This window comes from Rhodofomes roseus, assembly GCF_022264815.1.
Source record: "Rhodofomes roseus strain CIRM-BRFM 1785 chromosome Unknown C8Q71scaffold_30, whole genome shotgun sequence".
Lineage (NCBI taxonomy): Eukaryota > Fungi > Basidiomycota > Agaricomycetes > Polyporales > Fomitopsidaceae > Rhodofomes > Rhodofomes roseus.
The window spans coordinates 379,481-391,554 of NW_025952986.1; the positions used below are offsets into that span (position 1 = coordinate 379,481).

At 49.6% G+C, this 12,074-nt stretch overlaps 3 protein-coding genes across 3 annotated transcripts; all 3 read left to right on the forward strand.

Moving 5' to 3' along the window:
• Positions 1-412: 412 nt before the first annotated feature.
• C8Q71DRAFT_862402 (uncharacterized protein) lies at positions 413-2,271 on the forward strand (the record flags this gene model as incomplete). Its single annotated transcript, XM_047928023.1, has 4 exons — positions 413-836; positions 893-1,062; positions 1,127-1,245; positions 2,028-2,271. 4 exons carry the CDS (start codon positions 413-415, stop codon positions 2,269-2,271), a joined length of 957 nt encoding a protein of 318 aa, XP_047773950.1.
• A 479-nt stretch (positions 2,272-2,750) lies between these two features.
• C8Q71DRAFT_727393 (uncharacterized protein) lies at positions 2,751-3,907 on the forward strand (the record flags this gene model as incomplete). The annotated part of the gene is made up of 3 exons (XM_047921849.1): positions 2,751-3,536; positions 3,588-3,755; positions 3,887-3,907. The coding sequence occupies 3 exons, from the start codon at positions 2,751-2,753 to the stop codon at positions 3,905-3,907; spliced, it is 975 nt and encodes a 324-aa protein (XP_047773951.1).
• Positions 3,908-4,836: 929 nt separating this feature from the next.
• Positions 4,837-6,074, forward strand: C8Q71DRAFT_727394 (uncharacterized protein; the record flags this gene model as incomplete). The annotated part of the gene is made up of 2 exons (XM_047921850.1): positions 4,837-5,959; positions 5,983-6,074. 2 exons carry the CDS (start codon positions 4,837-4,839, stop codon positions 6,072-6,074), a joined length of 1,215 nt encoding a protein of 404 aa, XP_047773952.1.
• Between the last annotated feature and the right edge of the window lie 6,000 nt (positions 6,075-12,074).

Genomic DNA, 12,074 nt, shown 5'->3' on the forward strand with positions numbered 1-12,074 from the left:
GTGACAGTATAGTGTTGATTCGTACCGTTGAGATGAGGGTGGTATCGGAACGTTGATCTCGGCGCGATCAAACCAGGATATGGGCCATGTTGGCGAGTGTTATGCAAGTTGAGATCACGGCGCGACTCGAACGTTGCATTGCAGTGGATACAGAAGAAAGAGCGTGGTCGAGGCATTAAGATTAAGATAAATCAGAATAAAGTACAGACGGGGAGATGCAGGTTGGGATGTGGGACTGCAGTCGTGCGCTAGACAAACAAAGGGCGCACAAACAACGCTGTATACGCGCCTTTGTCCACTATACCCGTGTGGCGTGTCTTTGTTCTGCTTCCCTATCACGTCTCCTGCTGGCACTCTCTGAACGCCCAATCTCCCTGGGAAGGCAAAGCTACCTGTTCTCACAGCCGTGTGGATGCCTCCTTCAGCCCGGACACGAGTAGTTAATTCGGCAGATTCTGAAGACGAGCTTGACGACACACGTACCGGGAGTCCTGAAACTGTGCCATCAGCAGACGAAGCAGAAGCTCCTCTGTCTGACAACACGCAGACACGCCGGTATGCCACTCGCGCAACGAACGATCCACACCCCGCGCGTTCTGTGGGGCTTGGGAAGAAGTCACAAGGGGAGATACGCAAGGAAGCGCAGCGAAAGCGGGACGAGAAGGATGCCGAATACAGTCGCAAGGAGGCTGACCTCAAGCAGCGGGAGCTTGTGATGCAGGAGCGTGTACTCAAGTTGGCTGAGCTTGAGCGATCTCTGAAAGCGCGTCGAGGTAAGAGTACAATGGAGAAGCTTCTGGAGGACGAGGAGATGTTCGAGAAGGATGCGGTCGAAGGTGAGTAACAAACTCACTACCCAAGACTGATACTCACCGACCGTTTGTTGATGTAGATCAAGACATCATCGCGCAAGCTACCTCCAGATCGGACGAGGACGAAGACCATGTTGATGACCGTGAGCGGCAGAGCAAGCACGACTCAGACAAGGAGTCTTCCCAAGAATCCTATGGTTCTGATGACGAGGCAGCTACTGGGGCGAAGAGGAAGCCTGGTAAAGCGAAGGTGAGCGCCTCATTCAAGTGAAATGTACCGAACAAACCTAGACCATGTTTGTCCCTCTCCGCAGGCGCAGAAATCAAGCAAGAAGAAGCGAAGGATGAACAAGGAGATCAGAGAGGAGATGTTGGCTGAGATTGAGAAGACGAAGAAGACGTTGGGTCCGGAGGAGACAGACTCGACCACACGGTGCGTTCAACGGCGAGATAAGATCTGATTAAGATCTGATGCTCCTGTTATCGCTGGCCGGAGAGCCACTTCAGTTAACATACTAGTTATAATTGACTATTTAGCCAAACATAACTAGTCATTCAATGACTATAAGTCAGACTAGTAACCTTATAGTATACTAGATACAGTAAACTAGATACCACGACTAGGCACTATTGACTACTTATGTTTGACTAGATATGGTCAAACCGATACAATTGACTAGGCATAAATGACTGGATATGGTTGACTAGATGTGGTCGACTAGATTCGGATGTCTAGGTATGGCCGACTAGATTTGAATGACTAAGTCTGTTCAACTAGATATGGTTGACTGGATACAGTTGACTAAATTTGCTCGACTATGGGATATTGACTAAAAGGTCTATGAGATGCATGACTACGAAACATAGACTAGTCATAGCTGAGTACAAGGAGACTACCGAATTTGACACCACTGGCAAAAGAAGGAATGACTTCTACAACGACAACACACTCGACTCGACCTCACGACGACACTTCAGAGGTCATCGTCATCGTCATGTTGAGCTCCCCAGAAAGCCCGCAGGTGATTGTAGTGCCCAGCCATGGCCTCTCGTGCACGCCATAATGCGTGGACGCCTCCCTGACAGCGCGCAACGTGCGTACTGGGCGAGCTGGGCGGACAGCGTCTTCAGGAAGATGCACATAGAGGCCTCGCACGACGCGTGGCGCGCCCCGCTCACCGCCGCGCGCGGCCGTTGCTAGCTCATCATGTGCAGCGTGCACTCCAAGGAAGTCAGGGCGGCGCTCAAGGCGGGCCGCTCGGACGTGTTCGACGGCGCGCAGGCGTGCGAAGCCAGGGAGGGCCTCGCGAAGGCCATCGACTTCTTTGAGCGTGCCAAGGGGCAGCTCCCCGGCGGAGAGGAGAACGATCAGGCGGAGGACGTGAGGCCGTTGTTGGCGGAGGCGCTGTTCACACTTGCGAAACTGACGCAGGATGAGAACAAGCACGAGGAGCTGTAGTCGAGGGCGGAGGCTGAGGCGGGCGAGGACCCGACCCACACTCATTACATTTGGTTCCCGCTCCTGAGCCTGGTATGTCACTCGCACACACGATCTACGATAGCACACACATTCGGCATTCCCGCATTCCCGCATTGTGCTTGACTGCTAATGTACGACTACTTATGTCTGACTACTTGGGTACGACTACTTATGTTTGACTACTTGAGTATGACTACCTATGTCTGACTAGTTAAGTATGACTAGTTACGTATGACTAATTAAGTATGACTACTTATATCCAACTATGTACAGTTGACTACCCATATCTGACTACCTTTGTACGACTACTTAATGTTGACTATTATTGCTGGAGTGCTCAATGATACTTGTTACTATGGACGGATCAGCCATTATGGAGAGATTGAAGTGTCAAGAGGTCGACTATTAGTCATAGGTTAACTAGTTATTCATGGCTAAATAATCAATTATAACTAGTTATGTTAGCTGAGGCTGTTGGGCCGGACAGTCCGAGTCGCCCCAAGTCAACCGCCAAGTCGACCTCTAAGTCTACAGCTAAGCCAACGTCTGCCTCTGCATCAAAATCTTCTAAAGCCAAGTCATCTACCACTCCGAAGTCCTCTTCCAAAGCTCCCTCCATCTCTCTCGAGCCAATGGGATTGAAGGCTGATTGGCAGTCTGCCGTCTCGCGCCGGTCGCAAACCCCAGCGTCCAAGTCCCAAGCCAGTTCTTCTGCGCGATTTGACTCACCGGCAACAGCGTCATCCAGTCAGGGAACCCCTGCACCGAGGAACTCGGCCGCAGCCCATCGCGCAGCAAATGCCAAACGCACTCGGCGTCAAAACTCATTCGAGTACATCGGCGGGTTCACCGATAGCGACGTGACGGTCAGCCTAGGTACTGCACGACGCAGCTCCACCCAGCTTGCACAGGTCGTCTCAAGTACAGATAAACGGGACGAGAGTGAAGAGCGGGAGACAGAGGGTGCGAAGAAGAAACGGCGGGCGAGGAGTGCGGTGTCGGAGGAGAAGTCGCTTTCGGTAACTTCTTTGCCTGCGTTCATCCGCCCGCACTGGAAGACGGTCTTTCTTCCTACGTTGCTTCAGCTGACCGGTGAAAGCGAGCATCCTTGGGTGTTTGCAAGGGGCAAAAGCTCCTCTACTGGCGACGACAACCTCCTTATGGCACTCGTGCAGAAGCTGATAGATTCGCTTTGGCCGTCGGAGCATTACGACGTCAACAAAAGTGACAAGGTATATAAGATTGTGAGTACACGTCCTACTGTCTGTGTTCAACTCTCTTGATGCGAAGCATAGGCACGTCAGGCGGTGATTGACTGGCGTGGCCGCTTTGCCATGCGGATCAAGACAGCCGTCAAGCAAGAGCTCACCAAGCAGGGCTCAGCGGCGAACATCCGCGTGTTCGTGGAGAGCGCACTGTCACGCAGCACCGGGCTGGCATTCTGGGCGACATACGATGCAGACGTGAGTTGGTTCCATCACGATCATGATGCGTTGTTGTTATGGGAATATCTCCGAAATCCCAAGTCCGCCTTATATGCCTCAACTCACAAGCTATTGTTAGAATCTCCGCTATTGTTGGAAGGGTCCATTAGATAAGCACAATGGACTCCTAGACTATTGGTTGAGGACGCGCCTCGGCAATAACCGGTAATCTACGGAGTTTGCCGAAGTGCGCTTTAGGACTTCAATACCGAGGGTAGGAGGGATCGAGTCTCCGAAGTCTATTAACTACCAATAGAGGAATCGCCGAAGGATCACCGAGGACTATTGACCATCGGTAATGGGAACACCGAAGGATCCCCGAGGAAGGCAGGGTTGACACTTCGGACTTAGCTCGGTGAGGACTTAGGCTGTGGATTCTGACACGTCTCAAGTACAGTACGTAGGATAGCCTTGAACCGCTTATAGTACACAGGATTGAGGACTCGGAAATGTATATAAGACGAGACGAAAGACTGCGGCAATCTATCTACACTCTTTACCGAAATTCACCTTGTGTGCCACACGAAGACTTGCTTCGCCCCGAGTGCTAAGTTAGCCATACTAGCCACTCGACCACTCTCACTGAGTTCTTACCGACGCGCTCTAAGACCTGTGATTGTGAGACCTTACTTAGTACAGTCCTCGCGCTACTAGTAAGGTCTAAGTAACTTCAACTGACTACAAGAGTCGGGTTCATCGGAGAAGGTTCATCATACTGATCAACGTTCTAACATCGCTTCTCGGTAATCATTTATTACCGACAATTCGGTAACTGCTCTACTAGACTTAAGCATTACCGACGCTTCCTTCTGAGTTACCGAGTATTGAATACCTCGGTAATCTATTCATTTAAACATACAACTTCGTTACTATTCCTCTGTAACGAAGGAGACATCCTCTACTCTATTGCTCGACTTCAAGTAACTGGTTACCTTGAAGTAAGTATTATACTAATCCTAACCCAGACTCCAACATTGGTGGACATGTCCGGGAATCTTCTCTTTTAATTGAACAATCCGACTAACAAGCATTTTTCTTATTTTCTTTAGAACACCCGAAAATGGATTCTGCAAGTCCGTTTACCGAAATCGACCGAACACCGCCTGAAGAGAATATCCAACAACCTGAACCTGAGCAAGGTATGGATCATCAGTCTGAAACCGAAATGGAGCTAGAAGAACTCGAGCATAACAGCCTACGGAATTCCCGGAGATCTGCTTCGGCACATTCTTCGCACAGATCTGATGAGTTATTGGATCTATCGGCAATTGATCTCCAGCAGGTCGACGGACCGATTGATTTAAAGCTCACAGATTGGGATTCTGATTCGCTCGAGTGGGCTTACGTCCCCGCTGCTTTACCTCCTCGGGCACTTTTAATTAAGAGCCCTGAGTTAGTTTTCGATCAACGCGAACGTGCGCGGAAACTGGGCTGGCAGTATTTAAAGAGGGACCCTAGCACTCTTCCGGTAAAGATTGGATCACCTCCATTTACCCGCACAGAATTAAAGGATTGGCGGAAAATCTTGGCGTGGCTCGATTCGGTAATTGAACGACCTACGGTATTTCGTTACCGAGGTAGGATCGTCGCTTTGCTTCCCAAACTGACTTATTATCACAGAATTTCTACAAGACTAGGAGAGATCCTATATTCTATTAGCGGCTACACTTACAAAAGTAAGATACCCGCTCCTCCTATGCCTCGCTTCGGTCGGCACGGCCTTAATGATAACTACGCTTTCACCCCGAACGACTATGTTATTCTAAGCAGCTGTTACCGATATGAAGTCGAGATGATGGTCAAGTACTTTTGCCGAGTACACGAATTAAGTTATACCGATATGAACATGGCCGCTCCACCCTCACCCATAGAACGGGCTTCTACTGGGTTAAGTTATCTCACTAACCCGGAGCCACCCATTCCACCGGTAATCTCTCAACGAGTCCCTACGCCCTCGGCAATTCAACCTGAATACCGACCATCTACTCCTCGGGCTACCCCACTCAGGGATATACCCCCTCACATTTCTCCTCCGCTCTCGGTAAGGAAGTCCATTAAAGACGATCGCTCCAATGCCGAGGATCGTAGTTCTTACCGAGGACGTCCTCATCAGGAGTTAGAAGAAGAGAGAGAAGTAGAGGTCGACTTGGGAAGAAGAAGCCGCCGCTCTGAGAATGATCGACGTGAAACAACCAACGAGTTTCAGTCCAGAGTACCAGGCATGAGGACCGCTCCTCGGGAAGCACCGCAGAGTACGCCTTACCGAGCAGGTCGTCGGCTTACCGAGTTATTTGGTAAGAAACTCCCTCGAATGACCAGGCGTTATCCGGGGTATCAACCTAGCGAACCGTCTGACGACTCAGACGACTCAGATGACGAACCACCTAGACGACCACCAAGGGATCCGCCTAGAGGTCCACCTGGAGGTCCACCTCGGCGAAGGGGAGGAGACGACGGTAATGAATCTGATGATTACCGACCGCCCCATGGTGGAGGAGGTTCTGGAGGTTCGAGAAGACCAGGAGGTCCAGGAGGTCCTGGAGGTCCAGGTGGTCCTGGAGGCCCAGGAGGCCCAGGAGGCCCAGGAGGCCCAGGAGAACCTGGAGGAGGCGGTAATAATGCCGGTCCCGGAGGACGTCGTCGTCGGCAAGACGATAATTCAGATGACGAAGGTCGGCGAGAAGAACCCCGCTTTGACCTCAAGCTGAAGATGGACGTCGTACCTACTTGGGACGGCAATACCGACCACCTCGCCCGATGGATCCTTAAGGTCAACCAGCTTGCCGAAGGATCGCGCACAGTCGCTCGGCAATTGGGATCAGTAGTTCCCCAACGCTTTAAAGGCAGCGCCGAGAACTGGTATTATTCTTTGCCGACATATCGAAGAGAGCGAATTCAGCGTAGTTGGAGTGACCTAAAGACAGCCATAGGTCAGCACTACATGAATAAGGCTTGGCTTGATAGACAGAAGAGTAAAGCCAACCGTGCTCGTTACCGAGACTCTGCCGCTCCTAGAGAGTCTCCTTCGGAGTACTACATTCGCAAGCTGGAATTATTGGAGTTCGTTTACGACTATACCGAGTCGGAATTGATCAACGAAATCCTCGACGGAGCACCCACTATCTGGACTACAATTCTCACGCCTCACCTGTATGAGAAAGTAGTCGATCTGCAAGACGCTATTCGGTACTACGAAGAAACGCTTTTGCAGCTCGGTAATGATAATAACCGTCGGGATCAGTTCCAAGGGAAAGGAAAGTATCCCGACGCCAGGGTGCATCTCTCTGGAAGCCAACCAGAGAAGCGCAAAGCTCCTTTCCCGAGGGATGACTCGGTAAAGTCTAACCGAAAAACTCCTCAAGAGCTCGGTAAACGTCCTTGTCGGCATTGCGACAGTCCTTTACACTGGGATAATGAGTGCAAGTATTCCCGGAAAGGCGGACGTATTGCCCGAGCTAACCTCGCTCTCTTGAACGAAGATGAGCTTGAAGACGAACGTGATTATGAAGACACCTACTACGGACTCGATAGCGAGGATGAGCAGGATTTTCATAAATCCCTTCAGACTACCGAACCATCTGAAGTCGTGCTCGAGCCTGAGCAGACTAAGGATGGAGTAGAGTCGGCCCTGGAGGGAGAATCCATCACGGCAACGGTAAACCATGTCTCGGTGAACGAAGCTCATGCGAATAATATTTTCTCTGGAATTAATAGGAAGGGCCGTCGACAGATGGCTCGGCAATGGAAGACCACTCATCCATTACCGAACGAGGAGAACGACAGCGGAAAGGTCTTGGAATTAAAGAAAGAATTAGCCCGTCCTCCGGGAAGCTCATTCTTAGGTTCCTCGGCAACTAAACTGTCGGCATTTCTCGGTCCTCAAGAACCAGAGACGGTAGAGATCGTTGTGGACTCAGGATCGGATATTACGCTTGTTTCGGCAAAGACACTCGAAGCTATGAAGGTTCCTCCTAAGCTGAAAACTGGACAGAAAATCAATTTAGTTCAAGTTACCGGCAAGGCTAAGATCTCGGGATATGCTCCCATGGATCTAATGTTCAATACGCCTAACGGTAAACTGAAGGTTCCAGTAGAAGCTTACGTCGTTAAAGGAATGACTACTCCCTTCATTCTCGGTAATGACTTTGCTGATCAATACTCGCTTTCGATCCTGAGGAACGACGGGAAGAGTTTCGTTCAATTCGGTAATTCAGGCATCAGTCTTGAAACCAATAATTCCCTAACCAGCTCCTTCGTTGACGATGAAGGACATGCGTTCAAGGTAATGATTGGTTCTAGTGACGTTCGGCAAAGGAAACGACTTCGGCATGTACGACGACGCCGGAGTCAGATTGCTAAGAAAAGAATGAACGACCCTTGGGTTCGCTCTTCAAAGCTTACAGTCATTCCCGCCGAAAGCTCCAAGAAGGTAGAGGTCAACGGTCCCTGGAAGGACAGAGAATGTTTATTTGTCGAGCGACATTTCCAATCGCACAAGAATGTCGACAATATATTCTCTCAGCCTGACTCACTGATCTCTAAAGACCAGCCCTACCTTCACGTCACTAATTTCGGGAAACAACCAGTGGTAATCCCTGCAGGACATGCTCTTGGAAAGGCGCATGATCCTCGGAAATGGTTGGATGACATTACCGAATTTACCGAGGAGCAACGAAATCAAGCCGATGTTTACTCCCAATTACTACGAACGGTTAGCGCTACTCAAGAAGCACAGACCGTTACTAGTAAGGTCGATCAACTGGTAACCAGTCGCGGTAAGGATACCGAGGAAGATCCTTCTTCAACGGAACCATTGGAAGGAGGTCCCAAGACGGCTGAAGTACCTGAAGAGGCGATTAATGAATCGGATTTGATCCAGGAAATGGACCTGAGTACTCACATCTCAACCGAACAGCGTCGGCAATTAGAAGCTGTAGTACTTAAGCATAAAATGGCCTTTAGTCTCAACGGACGACTAGGTCATTACGATGCTAAGGTCGAAGTTCCTCTCAAACCCGGAGCAACTCCAATTTCATTACCGCCCTTCCCTTCGTCACCGGCAAAGCGAGAAGTCATTGACAAGCAAATGGATTCTTGGTTACAGCTCGGTGTTATCGAGGCTTCTAAGAGTCCGTGGGGCGCCCCCGCTTTCATAGTTTACCGAAATGCCAAACCACGCATGGTAATTGACTTTCGGAAATTAAATGAGCAGGTCGTTCCCGATGAATTTCCATTGCCGAAGCAGGAGGATATTCTTCAGGCTCTCACCGGGGCACAATGGCTTTCGACGCTGGACGCTCTATCCGGTTTCACTCAGCTAGAAATGGCTGAGGGAGATAAGGAGAAGACAGCGTTCAGGACTCACCGAGGTCTTCATCAATTCAAGAGAATGCCTTTCGGGTTTAGGAACGGTCCGAGTGTCTTTCAACGTGTTATGCAAAATATCCTCGCTCCTTTCTTGTGGATTTTTGCATTGGTATACATTGACGACATCGTTGTATATTCGACTACGTTTGAAGAACATCTCAGTCATCTAGACTCGGTATTCAATGCGGTACGGACCTCCGGTATTACTTTATCACCGAGCAAGTGTCACTTAGCCTACCAGTCACTGCTATTACTCGGACAGAAGGTTTCCCGACTAGGCATTTCTACGCATAAGGAGAAGGTGGACGCCATCGTCAGTCTTACTGAACCTAGAAACGTCAAGGAATTGCAAACGTTCTTAGGAATGATGGTATACTTCTCTGCGTATGTTCCATTTTACGCCTGGATTGCCGCTCCACTTTTCAAGTTGCTCAAGAAGGATGGTAATGGCTGGGAATGGAACGAGGAACAACAGGAAGCCTTCAACCTTTGCAAGCAGGTCCTGATTAACGCACCAGTCAGAGCTTACGCCATTCCCGGTAAACCTTACCGATTGTATACCGACGCCTGCGACTACGGACTAGCCGCTATTCTTCAACAGGTTCAACCCGTCAAGATCAGAGATCTGAAGGGTACTAAGGTATACGAGCGACTACACAAGGCTTTCAAGAAGGGTGAACCTATACCTAGCCTTGTAATCTCGGTAAACTCGGACGTTCATGACGTACCGCCCAAAGGTGAGTGGGATAAGGATTTTGAGAATACTACTGTGCACGTTGAACGAGTCATTGCTTATTGGTCTAGGATTCTCAAGGCAGCCGAACGGAATTATTCGCCGACGGAACGTGAAGCACTCGCTCTGAAGGAAGGACTTATTAAATATCAGTCCTACCTAGAAGGGGCGGAAGTGCTAGCAATTACCGACCACGCGGCTTTGACTTGGAGTAGGACATTCCAGAATGTTAATCGACGTCTTCTTACCTGGGGAACAGTTTTTGCAGCCTATCCCGGCCTACGAATTGTTCACCGGGCAGGAAGGGTTCATTCAAATGTTGACCCCATTTCACGGTTGCGCCGGCGAGTGCCATTCCAAGATGGGCCCTCTCAAGACAGTTCAGAAGCCCTTCGGCTTTCTCAAGAACTAGAGGATCCATTAAGCAATATGTTTACCGAGCTCGGCGAGAAATTCGAAGAGCGACTCCTTACTACAGCGAGTCGGTTTACCGAGACTCTGTTTGAGGAAGAGGAAGCAGTGGAAGCAACCGTATTGAACGTCGGCATTACCGACAACGGCTGTTCCGCTGATATCCCAACCTCCAGGAGTTATTCGGTATTGGTTAGCCTTTCTCCCGAAGAACTCTACAGTTGGAAAAGCGCACTTGAGAAGGATAAGCATCTCAAGGAAATCAAGGAACATCTTGGTAGCGTTACCGACTGGAGTCTCTCAGACTATCCTAATTACCGACTCGAGGAGAACGGTCTGCTGTACTTCGAAGACAACCTTGGTAATTCTCGGTTATGCGTACCTGAGGATTGCCGAGTAGAGATCATGAAGGAATGCCATGATACAATCTCGGAAGGAGCTCACAGCGGATATCACAAGTGCTATAACCGCATCGCTAGCACATACTATTGGCCTCGTATGTCGAGAGACATCAAGCAGTATGTCAGTACTTGTGATATTTGCCAGAAAGCCAAGCCCAGAAGGCACGCTCCTGTGGGATTGTTGCAACCTATTCCAGTTCCTACCCAACCGTTTGAAGTCATTACAATGGACTTCATTCCCGAACTGCCGGATTCTAATGGGTGTAACAATATCTTAGTAGTCGTGGATAAGCTCACTAAGTACGGAATATTCATTCCTACTACCACGACTATTACCGAGAAAGGTACGGCACAATTACTCTTCGATCATGTCTTCAAGGAGTACGGTATTCCTCGGCAAATCATTTCCGACCGAGATATACGATGGAAGGGCGAATTCTGGAAAGAAGTATGCAGGTTACTAGGAACAAGGCGCGCATTGACTACGGCCTATCATCCTCAGTCTGACGGCCAAACTGAGATTTTGAATCAGACTTTGGAAATTTCAATGCGAGCCTACATTGGTCCTGAGCGAGATGATTGGACCGACCACCTGTCGGCATTGCAATTGTCTTACAACTCTAACCCGCATACTGCAACAGGATTTGCACCAGCGTTTCTACTCCGGGGATATCATCCGGTCACCGGCAGCACCTTAATTCACTCGGCAAACAGTTTACCGAGGATAATTGAGGATGCTAGTCATCCCGAAGCTTCGTCCCTAGTACAAGCTTTTGAAGCCGATCGACGAGAGGCTCAAGAAGCTCTGCTACTAGGACAAATGCATCAACGACGAGCTTATAATAAGGGACGGCTAGTAACCGAATTTAAGGAAGGTGATCAAGTGGTATTAAATGTCGACTCACTTCAGCTCTTACGAAGTGAGAAAGGACGCGGTAGAAAGCTACTAATGAAATATGACGGACCGTTTGAAGTCATACGCAAAGTTTCATCAGTCGCTTACCAGATACGCCTACCGGCGTCCTACGGCATTCATCCGGTAATTAACATCGCGCACCTTGAAAGCTATAACGCTTCCCCGCCTGAATTCGGTAATCGACCTCACCGAAATCTTTCCCGAGCGGATTTTGAAGCATTACCGGAATACGAAGTCGAACGAATTCTTGCCGAGCGATCCAAGCCCACTCGCAATGGTAGATCGCGCAAGGAATTCAAGGTTCGTTGGATTGGCTATGACGCCTCTTACGATGAATGGCTTACGGCAAAGGACTTGACCAATGCACCTTTCATTATGAAGGAGTGGCAACAATCCAAACGCAAGAAGCAGGTCACGGCTCGACTTGCCGAAGTTTGCATTGTGTAACTTCAGAGGTTGCGTGGCCCGCC